The 19827-nt window shown below is 40.7% G+C and overlaps 2 protein-coding genes across 3 annotated transcripts in view; one reads left to right on the forward strand and one right to left on the reverse strand.

Annotated features, from left to right (window-relative positions):
- Positions 1 to 16483, forward strand: part of tmem131 (transmembrane protein 131) — a 32171-nt gene extending 15688 nt beyond the window's left edge. Inside the window, exons 13-41 of one of the 2 annotated variants that reach the window (XM_030049197.1) lie at positions 170 to 278; positions 463 to 616; positions 713 to 883; positions 1139 to 1249; positions 1688 to 1822; positions 2114 to 2218; positions 2328 to 2414; positions 2709 to 2861; positions 2975 to 3050; positions 3163 to 3277; positions 3388 to 3526; positions 3657 to 3766; positions 3896 to 3968; positions 4143 to 4294; positions 4408 to 4550; positions 5636 to 5822; positions 10232 to 10417; positions 11401 to 11556; positions 12254 to 12711; positions 12851 to 13038; positions 13274 to 13404; positions 13493 to 13611; positions 13695 to 13847; positions 13942 to 14092; positions 14780 to 14895; positions 15084 to 15165; positions 15386 to 15489; positions 15622 to 15773; positions 15862 to 16483. In XM_030049197.1, coding sequence (XP_029905057.1) covers positions 170 to 278; positions 463 to 616; positions 713 to 883; positions 1139 to 1249; positions 1688 to 1822; positions 2114 to 2218; positions 2328 to 2414; positions 2709 to 2861; positions 2975 to 3050; positions 3163 to 3277; positions 3388 to 3526; positions 3657 to 3766; positions 3896 to 3968; positions 4143 to 4294; positions 4408 to 4550; positions 5636 to 5822; positions 10232 to 10417; positions 11401 to 11556; positions 12254 to 12711; positions 12851 to 13038; positions 13274 to 13404; positions 13493 to 13611; positions 13695 to 13847; positions 13942 to 14092; positions 14780 to 14895; positions 15084 to 15165; positions 15386 to 15489; positions 15622 to 15773; positions 15862 to 16128 — 4283 coding nt within the window. In that variant the 3' untranslated portion in view covers positions 16129 to 16483. The remainder of the gene's footprint in view (positions 1 to 169; positions 279 to 462; positions 617 to 712; positions 884 to 1138; positions 1250 to 1687; positions 1823 to 2113; positions 2219 to 2327; positions 2415 to 2708; positions 2862 to 2974; positions 3051 to 3162; positions 3278 to 3387; positions 3527 to 3656; positions 3767 to 3895; positions 3969 to 4142; positions 4295 to 4407; positions 4551 to 5635; positions 5823 to 10231; positions 10418 to 11400; positions 11557 to 12253; positions 12712 to 12850; positions 13039 to 13273; positions 13405 to 13492; positions 13612 to 13694; positions 13848 to 13941; positions 14093 to 14779; positions 14896 to 15083; positions 15166 to 15385; positions 15490 to 15621; positions 15774 to 15861) is intronic. The other variant, XM_030049198.1, reaches the window with a different exon arrangement.
- Positions 16484 to 17077: 594 nt separating this feature from the next.
- On the reverse strand, positions 17078 to 19725 carry LOC115357629 (inosine-uridine preferring nucleoside hydrolase). Its single transcript, XM_030049199.1, has 6 exons — positions 19596 to 19725; positions 18440 to 18628; positions 18104 to 18286; positions 17907 to 18018; positions 17689 to 17825; positions 17078 to 17601 (listed from the first exon to the last, which is right to left on the reverse strand). The coding sequence occupies exons 2-6, from the start codon at positions 18620 to 18622 to the stop codon at positions 17242 to 17244; spliced, it is 975 nt and encodes a 324-aa protein (XP_029905059.1). The 5' UTR covers positions 18623 to 18628; positions 19596 to 19725; the 3' UTR covers positions 17078 to 17241.
- Between the last annotated feature and the right edge of the window lie 102 nt (positions 19726 to 19827).

Here is a 19827-nt window from a genome sequence, read left to right on the forward strand (position 1 = left end):
AGTCACGGTAGTGCACATTGGGTTTCAATTGTGTTATGTCACAACTTTACGCTAACCCTGGCAATTTCATGCACTGTTTGCATTTGTGCTGCGTTGCTTCGTATATGGAGTCTTGTTTCTCCATACACTGCACCCACTGTGTATATCTGCCCTTTGATCTTTCTTGCAGCTTCAAAAGCACGAAGACCGTACCAGTTTTCTGGTAAAATAACTGTCAAAGCAAAAGAAAAAAGCTACTCAAAGCTTGAAATTCCATACCAAGCAGAGGTTTTAGAAGGGTAAGTTATTTTTCTTTTATTTTCATATTTTAATGATAACATACATCAATAATTTGGAGAGATGACAGCTTTAAATGACATCCCAGTTAGCCTGCATTTATAAGTAGTAATAATCTGTTCATGTATACATCCCGTCATCATAGATTAATCCATTAAAGTTCCCCTGGCCTCTCTCCTCTTGCAGGTACCTGGGCTTTGACCACACAGCGACCTTGTTCCACATCAGGGACAGCCCTGTCGACCCAGTTGAAAGACCCATATTTCTCACAAACACCTTCAACTTTGCTATCAGAATACATAATGTGTCCCTGCCTGAAGAAGCCAAAACCATGTTTAATGTGAGTGTGAGAATGGTTTGACAGATGTCACTCTGAACTTCAGCTGTTTCATATTTGTAGAGAACGAAATTATTTACCTAATTCTCTTCACTTTAGGTGCAGAACTTAAGTATACCCATCCTTATCCCCCCACATGAGTCACGATACATATTCTCCCTCCTCTTCCGGCCGGTCCGACCCTCAATCCACATCGACAGCAATATCCTGCTCATCACAAATGCCTCAAAGTTCCACCTGCCTGTCCGGGCATACACAGGCTTCTTAGAGGTACACACTAGGCGTGTGGTTTATTTAGAAATGTAAATTTTGAATACTTGCTAGTGCTGATGTAATGACAGAGGATCACTCATTTACCCTAGAGTTGGTGTTGAATTTGGAGTATATGCAATTTGTGATCCATGAGTGCTTTCATTTGTCATTTGCCTCTGTTGGTAGTCTGTGTTTCATAGTAGTTGTTAGGACTCATGATGGGAATGCTTTTGTATAATTTGGTGCTTGTTCCATGTTCCCTGCTCTGAGCAGCCCCTGGTCCTGTCACCCAGTCTGAAGGAGAACCTCCTGGACTTTGGAGTCCGCAGTGCAACAGACACCAGCAGCATCACATTTGTGGTGGTCAACAGTAATCCCATAGAGGTGAGAGTGAATACTGCATGGACTATACGCAAACAAACCGGTGGTTGATTACCCGTTCTTGAGATTTTCTGTACATTTGGTCTGAGATAAAAGTAAAAAGCAATAGTACAAACTCTGATGCAGGCTTACAATTGGCCACAGTTTTGTGTTTGTACGTGTTTGTCTGTCTGATTTGTTGCCCAACTCACCAACTCAGCTCACTGTGCAAGGCATATCTGCTTCATCACAAGAATAGGCTTGTGTGTTTTCAAAATGTTTCTCTTTGAGTCACCTTATCAACATCATGTTGCAGCATATGTCTCTGTCAGTACATTCATTCACACAATAGTAGCCATAGATATGGTGTCAAGCCACACAACCAAAAAAAGGAAAATAATCTCAGGACACATTCTAACACGTGGCTATCCTGGTCTTTTCCACCCACTTCCCATCCACCAGCTGGAGATCAAGTCCTGGCTGGTAACAGGAGACAGTCTTTCCATGGAGCTTCTGAAAACAGAAAAAGGGAACAGGACTGTGGCTATGAGTCGCATTCGAGAGCTGCAGAACACCTCTGCCTCCCATCACAAAACAGTAAGACCCCAGTGGTGAAACACGAGTGAACAATGTCTGTTGTTCCATATCCACTTCTGCCTTAATCTTGGGACATTGGCGCGACTAGATTTGATACATTCACCATAATTCATCATTGAAGTAAGAAGACTAACTGCAGCAATAGCAGAGCGACAAACAATGAAAAAAATACATTTTAACTTTCACTGTCAGTGCAAATATACTCAGCGTATGAAAAGTTCCACTAGACAGTTGTATCGGATGTCGTAAATGTAAAAGTAGTCTAATGCATGTTTTTGTGTCTCTGCAAAGGTGATATTAGCCTCTGGCTACTATGCAGCATTCAGAGTGACACTGGTGGCTAAGGCATTGGAAGGCACATACGACGGAGCTGTACACATAACCACAGATTATGAGGTATGTAGTCAGTCAAGTCCTCTTTTAGAGCAGTCCTGTTGTTGAAAAGGAATGCAGAACCGCAGTTCACTCTGGCCTTGATGTTGATGTGCACATTCCTTTCCCTCAGATATTAACCATCCCAGTGAAAGCTCTCATTGCAGTGGGGACATTAAATAGCTCTCCCAAACACATCACTCTGCCACCGTCCTTTCCAGTAAGTGCTGTTTTATTTATGAGAATGACCAGATTACAAGTAAACATTGACCTACAGTATAAGTGTTCATTGCATTTGGTGGAAGTAATCTGATCTCTCTTTGTCTCTCCTATTTTTATAATGAATTGTAGTGCTACATTGGGTTTTCTAATTTACTATGGAAGGTTTCACACCTGTCCCACATTGGCAACAGGCAGATGCTTGGATTTCAAGCATATAAGAAACAAACCATTGTCAAATACAGAATCTCACAAAAAAGGTCTGACATTTCGGTGTGTCTTATTCATTCCTTAGGGGAAAGTTGTCCACCAGAGTTTCAGCATACAGAGCTCTTTCTCCCAAAGAGTGAGGCTACAGCAGATCCGCTCTCTGACTGAAGATGTACGCTTCTATTACAAAAGACTCCGCAACAATAAGGATGAGCTGGAACCTAGACGCAAATCTAAGGTAGGTCCTTACCCGACAAAGGAAAGTTTGTGAGGCAGAGTGGCTCTAACAACCGGTTGATATCTATATAGTTTTTTATGCTTTTTCCCTTCCACTGTGTCTCTCTTTTGCAGGTGGCAAATATTTATTTTGATGCCAGTTTGCATTGTGGTGATCACTGTTATGTGGGGCTGCCATTTGTCCTTAAATGTAAGTGTTATTGAGAATCTTGTTTTTAAATCATGGTCACATTAAAATCTCAAGCAACTAACAGTCAGTATTCAGTAGCTGGTATCTAGTGTCTTTTTTTTTATATATACAGCGGAGTCCAAGCCTCATGGTCTGGCCTTGCAGGAGGATATTTGGGATGCTGATGTGGATCTGCACCAAAAACTTTTGAAACGATGGAAAGACCTCAAGGAACGCTCAGGCCACCAGTGAGTGACACAGTATTTAAAGCATTGTTTGATTATCAAATTTTACTGTTACTTGTTATTTCCACATTTCTGTACTATTTACATTTGCTTATTAACTTTTTTTACTGAAGGGTCGAAGCCATTTTTGAAGTCAACACAGACCTTCAAAAAAATGTGCAAGCTAAAATAACAGCACAGTTGACCTGGCCGTCACTGGTCAACTCTTCGCGACGCATTATGTTCCCTCTGACCAATACAAACAGCTCCTCTGTGAGTAGAAACCATGTGCCAGTTCTTCATAAATTCACACAGTCACAAAAACAGGCATCTTTTGATACAGGCAGAGTTATGAATTAGTGTGTTTAAGGTGGAGCTGTGACTTCTGTCTGTTTTCTTGCAGGATGAGGAGGTGATCCTAGAGAACCCTGCCGATGTCCCTGTTTTTGTCCAAGTTCTCCCCTTGGCTCTGTTACCCAACCCCTCAGTGTTTTCTGGAAAATTAGCTGACAGGTTGGAATTTCTCACAGTCTGTTTTTTATGTATTTATTTATTTATTTTTTATTTTAATTTTTAATGTATTACTCTTGGTACATTGCAAAAAAAAGCCTGTTAGTGATCTTCACTGACATTATTTTTCAGGCTACCATTAGGAAATTTGTCCAACATCAACATAGACACAAATACATTGGAATTCCAAGTCCACAGAAATCAAGTGAGTAGCACTGGATAGACAGTTACCTTCTGTTACGATGCAGCAATTATTCAAGAATTCTGAGAATCAGCTGGTTGGCATTTAATTGAATTTCTAATCACAGTCCTCTTGTCCATAATTGAAGCAACATGTGGAAGCTGTTTATCTTTAATAGGCCCTTTGTTTGTTCGGCAGACATCCCTAATGAAGAGCAGTACAGGGTTTGTAGAGGGATCAACTAGACCCTTTGTGTACAATCTCCTCCTCCTCCCTGGAGAGGTCAAGTCCTTCAGTGTGAGGTTCACTCCAGTCACCAACCACAGTGTCTCTTCCCTTCTCATAGTCAGGTAGGTGTTTGCAGAGCCATACTCAGATATTTTAATATAAACAGCCAAAAACTCCCCTTAGTATGTATGCATTCCTGGCTTTAAAATGTTTGCATCATGCCAAATTTGTTTAGGAATAACTTGACTGTGATCGACACAATCATACTACAAGGCCGGGGAACAACAGAGAGCCTGAAAGTTGCAGGGAAGCCTCCAGGACAAGGGAGCTCGCTGAGGTTTAAGATGACCGAGGCCTTGTTAAAAGACTGCACAGAGAGTGAGTTTGTTTTACTGTAACCCTGCTTAGTGTGGATATGGAGTCTATTTCACTTCATGTCACATGCACAAGTACACAGGTTCTTAAAATCATTTGTGCCATAATCCAGAACAATCATTTATACAGAGGCCCTATTAAGATGTCAAAAGAATGACACTCTAACACACTGATGCCCCTCTCAGTTGTCAAGGGTGAACTTGGAACTTTCCTTAACCCTGGGACTTGCCAGGTTCAGGGACTGCCTTTTCTTTTCTTTTCCTCCGCATGGAAAACCAGTCATGAAGGGCAGAGGGTGCTCCAGGCCCTTCTTTAGCCTTACTTTATTTTTCTACACTTTTTGGTAACACACTGAATGCCCTGCTCTCCCAAATGCAGTGATTTTTTATAGAAAATATTTATCTTTTTAAAATTTCTTTTTATTTTTGCTGATCTATAATATTTTATTATAGATCTGTATGTAATCCATATCTGCAGGGTAAAAGCTGAATCAGTTACATCAAAACAGTTGTGAAGTATCAGGCTATTGAACTAACCTATTTTAGCCCTCACTTGTTGATAGATTTTGTCAAGTTCTGACACTTTTTATTGCATTTTCATATGACACCGCCTGTTTTCATTATCAGCTATATTTATTATGTTTGGATCCCAATTGAAAGAGCAGACATGCCTCTAACGTTCAATATATCAGCAAGCATGCTACAAACATATGTGGACAAGTTACTCGAATCAGCACATGACAAATCAGTATACAATTCCTCTGCATGATCATATAATGGAGAGTGAATACTTCAGTTTCCAGGGCCAGGTACACCCTATGGTGCAACATGGCTCACTCATGATATTCCCATATTCGAAAATAATTCTCCCATCTCCAAATAGCAGAAATGTTATCAACAACAAATATCATCTTTAATGTTTCTGTCCAAAACTAAAATAAGTATGTAATCCACATCTGCAGTGTTCAGTGTATTTTATTTAAGTGATTTGAAAGATAACGTGTTCTGTTTCAATTGCAAGCTATTCAAATTTGTTGTGTTAATTTGTGATTGTTACGTGAGAATTAAACTCCTTCTCATTTATTTCAGAGACAAAAGTCAAGGAGCCAAACTTCACTCTCAGACGAACATTCAGAGTGGAAAATACAGGCTTGCTCCCAATCAACATCAGAACAGCAGAAATCAATGGACAACCTTGTGAAGGATATGGATTCAAAGTTCTCAGCTGTCAAGAATTTGCACTTAAGCCAAATGCTTCAAAAGACCTTGTCATACTGTAAGTGAAAACTGCCATGTTTTGATCCTGCTTCTCCATTACTATTTTGCATACCTGTTAGTGTTTAGTCTAATCTGGATCTGTGGTGTGGGAACTAGGTCAGCATATGAATGTGGGAATTGCATCAGAACGCAAGTCACTAAGTATACAAAGCAGCTGAAGAGAGTCAGTGTACGATTCTGTATGTATTTCATGTGTGCATGCGGTGTGTGCTCTCCCCATCGCCCACAAGGTCTATTAATACTTGTCTTCGGCCACACTTGGTGAGTAAGACTTAAGTAAAAGGATGAATTGGCTCTCTGTCCATCTGCAGTCTGTCCTCACTACCCTCACTTGTCATTTCCCACCATCATTCCCATCTCATTTTCTATCATCATTTAAAACGAAAATCCACCCTAAAAATTGGGAATGCACTGACTGCATTTTTCTTGGCCGATTCTGATTGGCATTTTTTCTTTAAGCCTGACGTGCTGATACCGATCACGGCTGATTCATGATCATGCCTGAAAATAATATTAAGCATTCGAAGTAAGGAAACTAAAATTCTAAATTCTAAAATTCCAAACTTTTTTTTTTTTTTTTGAGAGAGAGAGAGAGAGAAAGAGAGAGAAAGAGAGAGAGACAATGCTATCAAAGGCCCAAATAAATAATAATAATGCGAGCAACACAACTGAGGCATAGAGGTTTCTCCTGCAATGATAATACATATTAAAAAGTGTGCTATCTTCATGTTGAACAGGTCACGACCATTCCAACTTCTGACTCAGTTTAGAACTTTGTGCAGTCACCTAGGCAAGGTGAATTGGCAACAGTTGAACTATGTACATTCACCAGGTGAACTTGCTAATACATGAAAGAGTCAAAGCTCCTCAGCAGTGTGGAACGTGGCAGACATCCATCTGTTCCATGTTAGGGCGGTGCGCACATCCATGACAGCAGAAAGGAGTAGTAATTCCATGTTGTTTCTCGCATCATCTTTGAGTAGCGTCACTTGGTTCTTGCCGCATCTACTCGTCACTGGCTGTTAGAAGTGTTCAACATTGTTCAGGCAGTGTTCAAACATTATTCTGATTCAAATGGTTTTGATGGTTTTCAATCCATAATTTTTCAACTGTTTAGCCTCAGCCACTGTACGTATCTGGCAAAACTGGCACGTGGGATCGGCTAATGCAATCAGCTTTATAATCAGACAGACCTGCTGGTCCCGATCTGAGCTGATCTTGAATAAAATCATCCAGTACAGATCTTGGGCTTATCAGTCAGTGCACCCCTACTAAAATGAATTAACATGTACTTTTCTTATGATCTTGGACAATACATTTAGGTTGTAATGTCTTCCCTGTTGATATGGACTTCTAATGTGTAAATTGCAAACTCACCCCTCATCATGTAAACTATGGGCATTTTCCAAATGAAAGTAGCAGGTTAAACTGGACCATTACTTCACTGAAGTTAGATAAGTTAATATTGATAGTATTATTATACTCATAAGGAGTTGGACTATTTAGAAAAATGAAGGCTGCTCTAGAATTATTCAGGCATCCATCTGCTCACTTTGTCCATATGGCTCTGCCCAGACTCTTATCCATATCCAAAAAAGGAACCGTATTACTTCTTTTTTTGGCATCTTTACAGTTGCCCACTGTTTACTGCAGAATCAACTTCAGAATTCTTTCTGTCATCTTCAAAGCTGTGCGTGGTGTAGCTCCTAGGTACACTACTCACAAAAAGTTAGGGATATTCAGCTTTCGGATGAAATTTCAGGATGAACCTAAAACGCATTATAACCTTTACAGGTGAACTTAATGTGACCTTCTGTAAACTTTTGAATGCACATGTCCAACTGTTCAATGTTTCAGTACTTTTTGCACAAGTTGCTGTTCTCTAACAAGGAGTTTAACGGCAAAATTCAGATCAGGTGTTTGATGCTCCAGCTCATCGAGGTCGTATCATTAGGGAACGGCTGCTGGAGACTGGGGTACCTCAAATGGAGTGGCCTGCACTTTCTCAGACCTGAATCCCATAGAAAACCTATGGGATCAGCTGAGTCGCCGTGTAGAGGCTCGGAGCTCTGTACCCCAGAACCTCAATGAGCACGTTTACATGCAGACCTTATTCCTGTATTAACCGGAATATTCGCAATATTCCGGTTGCGCACGTGTCATGTAAACACGCACCGAACCCGATTAAGGTCATATTCCGGTTGGAGAGAATTCCGAATAAGCCCCCTGGAATATTCCTGTTCCAACCGGAATATTGGGGCTTGTAAACACCTTAGTCGGAAAACTCCCCGAACCGGAATATTCAGTCACGACTGCGCATGCTCGACTCACAAGGCGTCTGTGGCGTCTTTGTTGCTATGGTTACCTGCAAGCGGGGAAAACGGCAGGGCGAACAGCAGCAAGAGCCAGGAGACTGCAGTCCGCCTTCAGCTAATGAAAGACTTAAATATCACAGAGGATATCGATGGGAGAAAACATAGAAATAGCGACAGAAGAAGAAGAAAAAGTAGAGGAAGACGAGGAAGAAGACTTCTTCGTCTGTTTTTCCGGCAGACCAGACGCCTATACGCGTGCTGCTGCCCCCCGCGGCTGAGTGTCGCATTACGTCAGAGAGTGGAATACGCCGAAACACGGGGGCATGCCAAGTAACATGTAAACGGAATATTCCAGTTGCCGCGGCGCAGTTACCTTAGCCGGAATATTGAGCCGAACCGGAATATGGTGTGCATCTAAACGTACTCAATGTCCTGAGGGCCGCCCTTCAAGAAGAGTGGGATGCCATGCCTCAGCAGACAATAAGTCGACTTGTGAACAGCATGAGACGTCGTTGTCAAGCTGTAATTGATGCTCAAGGGCACATGACAAGTTATTGACACTGACATTTTTTGTTGTGGTATATCCACCACTGTTGTTGGCTTTTGTTTCAAGAAATTGTTTGAGATGAGGAAATCACTAGTGTATGCTTCTACTTAAATGCCCTACTTTCATGATATAATATCACTGTAGCGTGAACTTTTTATATTTTCCATAAATTTCACCCAAAAGCCAAATATCCCTAACTTTTTGTGAGTAGTGTATATTGCTGAGCTTATGTCCCTACCAATGACTGTTAGGTCCAGATGTATGGGTGATAAGGCTTTTTCTGTGCAAGTGGTGGAACTGTTGGATAGTCTTCCTTTAAACATCAGATTAGCTGAATATTTATATTTTTGAAAAACTTGTTTTAAAATTTGTTTTTCTCTAACATTTCACTGTTTATGACATGGGATTATAAGATATGTTGCTCTACTTGCTGTTTGTGTCACATTCTCTGTTCCTTTTTTCCTTGTTTTATAACATCCACTGTTTTGTAAAGCATGCAGTGTACTAGCTTCTGTGTTATAAAGCAATACATAAACAAAACTTACTTGGCAATTAGAATATGTCTTTTTGCATTTTGAATGCTACATTAGATTAGATTAGGCTAGATTAGATTAGATTAGATTAAAACTGGTAACATTAGGCACAGCTGGACCTGTCCTGTCCTCAGGAATTCTCCTGGACACTTGACACTGCCAATTACTCATTATCTTGCTATCAAAAACAGAAAGTAAGATTCTTACAGAGCCTGTCCAAGATCATAACTGACTTTGGATATTGCTGAGGTGACCACAGTATAACCATTTTGCACTAAAATACAGTAATTTATACCTATACCAAATCCTAATAGCAAAGCACTAGCATGCTGTGCAAGGCAAACCACATGATTTGTCAGAGTTTTTGCATACTCCCTCTCTGCTACCGCCTGCCTTATCATTGTTATCATTTTCTGGGGCTCCTGGCTGCCAGCTTGTCTGCACATGCAGTACGCTGGTTAGTTTAGCACATTTTGCTGCGTTCTCTCTTACAGTGCCTTTGTTCTTTTTTTAATCTATCTGTTTTTTCTTGCTCATATCAATTTTGTTGATGGTCTGACCCCAGGCTTTACTTTTAGAATGCTCTAAGACAGACTTGGAGTTGACTAGTTCTTATCTGTCTTGATAGCTTGCAAATGGGTTTTGTTGTGTTTTTGGAGGGTGTCAGTAGAGATGTACATGTTAACCACTGCCAATCTGATGCACAGTCAGGGCATCAGATCACACAGACAGGGCAACCAGTTTATTTATGCAGCATATAAAGTTAGTCCATTTATAAAATAAGTTAATCCTGATGCATCCAGCTGGCTCATACACTCAGTGGTCCACCGAAATTCGTTCCTGTTATTCCAGTTATCCCCCACATGCATGTTCACTGGCAATGAATGGGACACCTGCTCTGTAGTCACATTGACAGACCACGGGGTGGTGTGGTGGGCAAAGAGCCAAATGGTCTCAATTTTAATTGCTGCAGCACATGGTATACTAAGGATTTTATTTCCCTTTCTTACAGGTTTACACCCGATTTCACTTCATCTCGAGTGATCCGGGAGCTGAAATTGGTGACGTGTGGAGGCTCTGAGTTTGTGTTTGTCCTGAATGCCTCTTTACCCTACCACATGTTAGCTGCATGTGCAGAGACTTTGCCCAGACCAAGCTGGGAGCTTGAGCTCTACATCATAGTCTCTCTAATTATGAGGTTAGCATCACTCTATTGAGACTCTGTTCAGCATTTACAGAGTGACATATGTTTGACATATTAGCTTTGTGCTCATCTTGGGTGGCAAATTTCCCTGGCAGCAGCTAGGGAAACTGTCCTTGCATCCATGGCAGAAGGCAACTGCCCTGATTAAATGTTTCACTGAATCCTTGCCAGATCCACTGTTGCTGTTCAGTAACCAACCTTGTGTTCCTGAGGACATGCTTGACCTCCCTGTAGGGGAAGCAAGCTAAAGAAGAATTTTACCTTTGGAGATCAGTATATTGATTTTCAAAAATATGTATTAAGAAAATATTTCCTAGTTAAACCAATATAAAGCATAATGCTAAAATATAAACTTATACATTTACAGTAATTTAAGTATTTTTATGACAAAAGAAGTATTTAAAAATACATAGTTTTTTATGTTTTAAAATGAAAGAAATGTTTGTACACAGTCCAGGAATAGTAAATGTATTTGGAGAAATTAGTGTCACAGGTATTTCTGTAGTAAGTCAAACTATACCCCATGAAATTGTTTTTGTCCAAATCTGACCTCACACAGTTGATTTTAGTACCTATGAAGGCAGATCATGCAGAATATATCACTAACCCCAAAATGTGAATTGCTGTGCATTATGCCTTTCTTTGCTCTCAGTATGAAACTTAGAGGATTTAAATTTACAATCAGCAATGACTCTTTTGACTCTTCTACGGTGCACATGAAACTTGTACTCAATGGTTGACAATTTCATATCAGTAAAAAACAATGGTAAATACTGACAATTGTTAGTATAATGATTAATTCATTATCAAGTCTAGCTTGAATTCATATTGCTTTTTGTAGAGAAGAGCCAAGGTATCAAAAAGTGTGTGAACTTTTATGTCCACACAAAATAAAAGGCTATGCTGCAATATTTTATGAACACATCATTTCACCTTAATTAACAATTTTATATTTGGATTCACTTTTTTCTGTTCAGCTCCATGTTCCTGTTGGTAATTGCCACAGCATACCTGGAGGCTCAAGGCATATGGGAGCCTTTCAGAAGACGCCTGTTTGTGGAATCCAACTCTACCTTGGAGACTGGGAGACCATTTGATCTCAGGGAAATAGTGCACATTCACAGCGATTCAAAGTAAGTCTGGCATGGGGATAGGTAGGTTACATAAGGGACCAAGTAATATACTTGAATTTAGGGGAAAGAGATGTCTACAAGTATGCCTTACTCTCAAAAATATGACATTATCAATATAGAGTTTTATATAGGGCTGTACAGAACTCACAATTTCCAAAGGCGACTCAGAGTTGGCTGTTCAATGCGACAAATTGACCATGGATGTCTGTGAGTGAGAATTTGACTGGTCGACTTTCAGGAGGCAGCACTAGTTTTATATAATGTGATTCTACTAAGGAGAATGATTTATCTAAAATTAAAACAATTAAGGACCAAAAGATACAAGATTTGGGAGCTCTGCTGCATCATGTCTAAATATAGGCAAGCTAATTAGGAGATGGTCACTTCTAGGAGCTCCACTGCACTCTGTGTTCATTTGACAAGACATAAATTTTTCCAGGGATACTACTGTGGATAGTGGTATATATCCTCTGTGCTCCATTAACTACAGTAAGGATGGTTTAAACAGCAGCAACTGTATGTGCATGGAGGTAAATAAAGTTTAGCTAATAAAGAGGTGGCAGACGCTGCATACTCATTGTCAGCTGTCCCTCGCAGGTGTAATATTCCTAATTTTTTTAAATCTGTGCACTATAACAATGAAGAATGAGTTGAGTAACATGCATCTGTTTGACCAGATTTACATCTCAATCTGCAGCTTGAATGATTACAGCGACTCACATCAGAACTCCAGAGGATTATATGGGTCCAGCAGCGGAGCATCACGGGTTGGAGGTCGACAGGGTAACAGCCGTACCATGTTGGACCCAGACAGCCAAGACAGGAGGTCCAGGATAGGCTTTAACCGCTCATGTATGCATGCTGCTTCCTCTCAGCTGACCAAAGGAAGTACCACCTCAGGCCAAGAAGGCCCTCAGGCTGCATGCCAGCTAACCAATCGGAAAGCTCGGAATGCCAAGCAACAGCAGACGGTAGGCCTCCTGGACCTCCAGAGTCGAGGTTTAGCTGGGTCATCATTGCCTCAAAGGGGCCTCTGTACTGAGGATACAGAATATGCCAACCTACTAGGGGCCATGGACAATGATCTTGACCGTCCAGAGTCGCTTAGTGTCGAGGCTTCACAGGAGCAGAGCACTCAATCAGTACAAAACAAAGGTAACCACATATATTTTCCTTGTGGCATGTAAAAAAAGAGATCTGTTGGAGATCTGATTTGCATACAAGGGCAGAAGACTTTTGTTAATTATTCACAGGGTTTGAAAAAGATTGCATGTATTCTCTGTCTTGCCTGTAGTGTTGGAATCTAAAGGGAAGCTGCGGGGCAAAACAAAAGCCCAGAGGAAGAAGGAGGAGAAAGAGAAAAAAACAAAGGTAAAAACATCTCAGGGAGATGAGCTGAAAGATACCCTGGCTGACAATGATGACAGTTCCTCAACCACAACAGAGACATCCAATCCAGATGTGGAGGCTAGCATCAAAGAGGTACATATGCTCATGTGCTCTAAGCAAACTTTTACAATAATGAAGTACAAGTGTGTACACATTAGGGCATGTTCATGGCTACACAGGTGCAGAGATTCCTTCCATTTACTACCAGTGTTGTAAATCTGATTCCATCTGTTATAAATGAGTGATACCTCTTGCTCCCAGTACTACAGAAAAAAATCCTTAAATATTTTACAAACACACTGTAATATTTTTCTGTTGCCCATGCCAGGAACCAGTGAAGAAGAAAGGAAGGACAGTTACCACAGGAAAGGGCAAAGAGGACACTTCAAATTTCCTAATAAAATCCAAAAACAAGAAACAAGGAACCATAAAGAAAGAGAACCAAGTAGAAAAATCCAGGTTTGTGAACATCTTGTAGTGGTCCACCATAGATTTTCTTCTATTTTTATCTTCTTTAACAGTGTATGAAATATTTTTTTGTCAACAGTTCTCTTGAGCTGCCATATGTAACACCCTTGGAGAACAAACAACGCAAGAGCTTCACATCCAAGACTCTTCACCCTCTTACAAACATCCCAAAGACAAGAACCCTGCAGAAACAGAGATGTGAGGTTCTTTAATTAAATTCTGTCACTTTGCTGTTTGTTTCAGCACAAGATTCATTGCCTCTGACATCTCTCTTTTCACAGTGCCTGGAAAACTTGAAGATGGGCGTCCCTCTTTGTTGGTTAAGTTGTTGTCCAGTGGCTCTGTCCCAGAACTGGGCCATAGCAGCAGCTCAGAGGGCGAGAAGGAGTTTGCTTCTCCAGAGTGGGACCTACCTCTCCCCAAAAACAGCATCCGTAAGTCATGACTTCCTCTAGCCTGCTGTTTCTAAAGCCTATGTTTAGATCAGCCCCTAAAGGGCTGACACTCTCCTGTTCACTACAATTACAGAACCAGATAGTCTTCAGCAGATCTCCATCCAGACAATGAATGCAGACCCCTTCCTGAAGAGATCTGTTTCAGCCAGGACCTGCTCCCCCCCACCATCTTCCCCTGGCTTAGTGTCCCGAGGCACCTACAGTAGTGTACTCAACACCAGCAGGTATCTGATTTACAAAGTTTGCACACAGAATTAGATATTCAGATTTTTAAAAGTCTGTTCTGTAATACTTATTTATATGATGGGCGATATGAAAAACACTTGGATTCTGCCTCTCATTCTGAATGACAGTGGAACAAAAGTGAGTGAGCCGGGCAGTGTTTCCAGTAATATGTTGGAATGTATATGTATTTGTATTTAATGTAGTTTGCCAGAAAGACAAAAACCCAAAGTTGCAGTGTGGTGCCCATACTGACTTGCCTTAAGGCTTGCAATTTTTCCAATTTTACTGGATTGCAATTTTTGTGAAAGGTATCTGAAGCCTTTCACAAACATGTAGACCCACAAAATATGAGCCAATATCACTGATCTGACCTTTAAATTTATAATTTTAATCACTACAAATATATTTTTTGTCCTAAATTTCAGGAGATTTTTTTTTGTTGCTCATTTTATCATTTTTTCACTTCCACTGATATAAAGTTTGACACTGCAATGTTCAAATTTACTGCAAATGATTATCGGCCCTATGTATCTGTTATTGGTGTCCTGGTTTATTAATAATCGGTATGGGCTGTGAAAAATCAGCATTGATCGGTTCCTGCATAGAATATCAAAGCATATTTCAGTACACCATATTGCTCCTGTGTTTAAAACTTATGTTTGTTTTACTCCCAACACTTCTTGTAGTGAGGGAAATTTGAAGAAGGCCCCAGGAAACAAGCTGTCTGTAGCCACTTCACTCCCGGGCAAAAATGGGAATCCCACATTTGCCGCTGTGGCTGCTGGTTATGACAGAAGCCCAGGTAAATATGTAATGGTGGCTTGAAACTTGATGAAGCTGTGTACAGTAGCCATGACATAGGTGTCTCCCATGATTGAAGATCAGGGAAGGGACTATGAATTAGTGTCTGTTTGTCCATTCATCTCCTGCAATTCCTGACTGTTTTGTCTTAGGAAAATGTAAATATGCATGCTGCTGTGTTGTTGTCAGGTGGCACTGGTTCAAGTAAAACAGAGAACCAAGGGAAGACTCTGTCACACATGACATCAGTGGAGAGTGACAGCTCTGACAGGTAACTACAGTGGCATAATGACAGAATTTTACATTAATGGGATACTCTTAGTCATCCAGAGTCAAATGGTGCCTTAAAAGCATTACAAAGATGAAAAGAGTGAAGCACAACATTCGCTCAGTGCAAAAATAAACCCTATTCATTACACCATGATATAAGAGCTTTCATCAAATGAATGTCACATTAAATCATCTCCACTGAACTTCTTTTTCTCCCACAGCTCTGGATTATGGAGTCCCATTGATACAGCTAATGGTCCAAACTTCAGTTCTGCCAACTCGTTCTCTGCATTTGGACCCAACAATTCTTTCAATCTGACACGAGGTAACCCAATTGTCTTATAGTCTAGTTAAGACATTTCCAAATTATCAAACCAATTTAATCAAATACTGGCATGACACATTGCGGTTGACTAAGTGTGTTGTTTATAACAAGTGTGTGTTGATCTCTGTTTAGTTTTTAGAGGTATCAATTTCCCAAAATCTTCGGAGCCTCAGCAAAGCTGGCCTGAGTTCAACGCTGTATCCCCCTCCATTTGGGACGTTCCAAGCAGTGACAGTCTGCACTCCTGGCCCAGTAGCTCTGGCTCACCGACTGCACCAACTGCAGTAAGATCCCTTATGTGCTGTTAATGGAGCTGTAAAGTGCTATTCCCAGTCATGATATCATTGTAACATCCACTATTCTCTTGTGTAGTCAATCTTGGGAAACTCACGCAGTCCATGGTCCACAACTACACCGTTTAGCAGCTCCATTTGGTCCACAAGTGGAGACTCAGCCTTGCACTCCTTTCCTCCATCTACCAACTCAACAACTCTGACTGATCTGGTCAGCAGTCCAGCCCCACCCTCACCAGCTCCCACCGAGTTGAGTCGGACCTACAACCCATGGAGCATGTGGCGTCCCACTCTGAGCAGACGAAGCGCTGAACCCTGGCCAGACTCTTCTGACAACGGCAACTGAACAGAACATGACTTCACTTAACAAAAGCACGTCATGGGTTTGATGTACTTTGTACGCTAAAGCAAATGATTTTTTTTTTTTTTTTTTAAATCAGTGACTCCCAACCGAAAGCAATGTCATATCAAGTGTAACACATTTGGTAGCCCAGTGCTTTAGGTTACCAACCCCCTCTTTAGTTCTCTGAAGCTTTTTATTCAGCCAGGGGCAAAGATGCAGTCTTTTTGGATTTGTTTTAACAGGTGCCCTTTAATTTAAAAAGAAACAAAAAAAAAAATGATAGCATGGTATGTTATGCCAATGCAAACGCAAACATGTTTCTCTATTCTAGACAACCCCATTTGGCAATGCAGCATTCCTTCTGGATGTTTGGTACTTGGCTTCCCTTAAGAGTTCAGTATTACTTTGTTGGAATAGTCATCTTGTGTTAAGCAATGTTTTTTTTCTGTTCTGAGGATCATTATCATTTTCATTCTACTACTGGCCTGTGTTATGAAAATTGGTTTTACGATTGATTTCACCTTATCAATAATTCACCTTATTCGGTGATGATTTTCAGTCGTGCCATCATGACTCTAGAATATGCAGGTATCAGTATTCACTAAACACTCAAATCAGCCTCTGCAGAAGATAAAGTGCCTTGTGTAGAGGTTGGTTAGAATGACTGCCTACATATTCTGGCTTCAGTGACAACACTGAGAATCATTCCACCGGGTTGACAGCAGAAATCTTCCATATCTGACAATGTGATTGCCTCAAAACCCATGGCCAGAAAAGCTTGATGAATGATTGTAATCCCTGTTTTAAATTGGGCTACGCCATAAATAAAACAAAGCCTTCTGTTAGAATAAATTTAAATTGGTCAAGTGATCAAAGAGTACTTAAGTTTGAGGGTTATATCATACATGACCTCTATTTGTCAGCAAATTTAAATTAAAGATGGACTTCAAAGCAAATTCTTGTTTTTTTTATTGTTTATCTAAAAAGCACTTAGTTGTACAAATTAAAAAAAAAAAAAAAAAAAAGATTCAGAGTGGAACATGAGCTACTTTTCCTTACTAACTGGACAATGTTTACACTTGATAGGAATAAACATTTTCCATGTAGGCACAGATATTACTTAGGTTGTCTGAGGGACTCCATGAGTAACTGACTGAACTTGACAAGATCACATTTACTCATAACACACACACGGTGGCTCTTTTGCATTTTGTTTATCCGATCTAGTGCCAACATGCCACGTCCGATTTCCCCCTGCAACTCAACACGGACAGGACATTCAATATACTCGGTTACTACACTGCCATCGATGCAGGCTGCCATTGCATAGGCGTCATAAGAGACAAAGGCGGGTCCAAAGTACACATCCCTCTTGTTCATCATGGCCTCCTTGGAGTAAGCCCAGCATTTAGATGTTAGCATCTTCATGAATCGGGCAGCAGGTGCATCCTGACCGATCAGTTCTTCAAAGAACTCCTATACCATCAAAATCAAGCAAATCATCGCTGAAATGGGACAACAGTATTGGGCAGGTTTCCCTAATTAGGTGCTCTAAAATCTTACCCATGTGAGTGCATTTCTGCAAGAGTACTCCCATGTTGCAAGGTGTGTAGGGCAAAGAAACTCCTCCAGCACAATATATGCAGATTCTGGATCCATTACAAAGTTGAACTCCGCACATAATGTTACATTCCCTTTACCTGAAAAGAAAAGCAACATGTCATTCCCAGACTTTTTACCCCAGGCAAGAGCTGCAATTCTACAGGTCCTTTTTGTGTTACCTTCCATGTTACCACCCATAATGAATAGATCTTTGAGCTTCTGAGGAAAATGTGGATCCAGTCTGACAGCTAGAGCAAGATTTGTGAGTGGGCCAAGGGCCACCAGGGACACCTGTAGCAAGCACATGACAACACCATCTGCAACACAAGAGTACAGCCATGCTTTATAGAGTGGAGAGCACAGATAAATGTTTAACCTGGTTCAGGTTTTCAGAGACAAGTCTGATCATGGCATCGACTGCATGCTCTTTCTGGATTTTCTCCTTCCACTGTGGATCTCTGTGTTCAATCACATCTCCGAGTCCATCGGTTCCAAAGTGGTCTGTCGGCTGTTGATGGGCCCTAACGAGAGGACCAGCAGAACCTTGAAACACTGGTATCTGCGGGGGGAAGCCTCTTTTTAGTGCAGTTTTCAACATGGTTTGTTGATAGACATAAAGCCACGAGGTCACCGTTAAAGCAGAACTCAGCATAGGCCTATATAAAGTCACCAGCAGAAGGCAACAACTGACTTAAATGTGGGTTAAACTTACTTGATTTTTTTTGCAGACAGAGAGCACCCGCTGCACATTCTGACACACGTTCTCGACTGTGGTGTTCCCAAAAACACAGGTAATACCCAGGACCTGGATGTGAGGCGCTGCCAAGGCCATCATGATAGCCTGGGCATCGTCTATGCCACAGTCTGTGTCGATGATCACAAACTTCTTTGCCATGGTCTTCTGCAAAGTTCAGATCACAGTGATTCATGCAGCATTTCAAAGCTTGCTAGTTAAAGGAGAGGAATATTTACCACTGCTTATCTTAAAGCTGGTGACTTACAACAGGACTTTGCCCCTGGTCGTTATGTGAATCAGTAACTAACTACTACAACTAAACAACTAAAAAACTTTCGCATCCAGAATCAGAAATACTTTACCGATCCCTGGGGGGAAACTGGGTCAGTTGCAGTTGCTCAGATTCTCAAAAGAATTAAATTATAAGAAATAGAAAAAGACATAAGAAACAGAAAAACATGTGCCTTAAAAATCTGTTTTTAAAAAAGTGCATTATGTATAAATATGTACGTCAATACTACATGTGCGTTAATCATAGCTGTAAGAAGTATATGCATTAATCCTATGAAAGATTACAACAACAAATGCAGTATTAAGAAACTGAGCATCTGTACTAAGATCTACCTATAAGCAGCACCATACAGGGATATTGCAGTTTAGTTGCTGTCAAGTCCTATGGGTATAAATCACTGCACGGTTTAATGGTTAAATAAACAGTTTAAAAAGTGTACAGTCATGCAGTCAGTTTACTAAGGCTGTGTTAACCTCCACGGTACACGCTCAAAACTATTGATCTGTGTGCAAGTGCATGCAGTTAGACTTAATTTTAACAGTAATCACTCTTCTCTCCGATGAGTGATGCTTCACTCATTTGTGAGGTTAGGTTGGGGAAGAAAAAAAAAAAAAAAACACGGCCATGTTTCTTCTGTGACTGTCTTGCGACCCAATCTCGTACTCAAATAAATTATTTATGCAGCCCAAGTTTGGGTCACTTCAGGAGAGTGACGTTAACCCCGACCATCGACTTTCCACTCTATATTTTAATTTGTCAGTAATGTTGGATAGCTACAGAGTTATTGCCCCAGTTTTTACTTTTAATACACCTTATTAAAGTCTTCTGCACAGCTCTTACCTCCTATCCAAAAACGGTGTGACTGAAGTTTGAGGAACCTCGGCGCTTCGCCCCTGTGAATGGTTGGGATCCTGAGATGAACTATTTTGGATTTCAAACATGGGTGACGGACACTACAAAGTTAAGGCCGTGTTTTAAACAAACCTAACACAATGTAAGATTTAAAACTCTGAAAATTGCCATATTATATGACATCTTATATTTTTCCCATGTGTTTTGCGATGTAAGTGAG

Source organism: Myripristis murdjan, chromosome 4 (assembly GCF_902150065.1).
Source record: "Myripristis murdjan chromosome 4, fMyrMur1.1, whole genome shotgun sequence".
NCBI lineage: Eukaryota > Metazoa > Chordata > Actinopteri > Holocentriformes > Holocentridae > Myripristis > Myripristis murdjan.

Bases quoted from the DNA above. Each gene is read 5' to 3' on its own strand.
- LOC115357629 (XM_030049199.1), bottom strand. From the start codon at position 18,622: ATGGCAAAGAAGTTTGTGATCATCGACACAGACTGTGGCATAGACGAT. The intron at 18,019-18,103 runs GTTAAACATTTA...TGCTTGCTACAG, and splicing joins TCTCTGAAAACCTGAACCAG to GTGTCCCTGGTGGCCCTTGG. The intron at 17,826-17,906 runs GTAACACAAAAA...TTTTCTTTTCAG, and splicing joins TATGGGTGGTAACATGGAAG to GTAAAGGGAATGTAACATTA.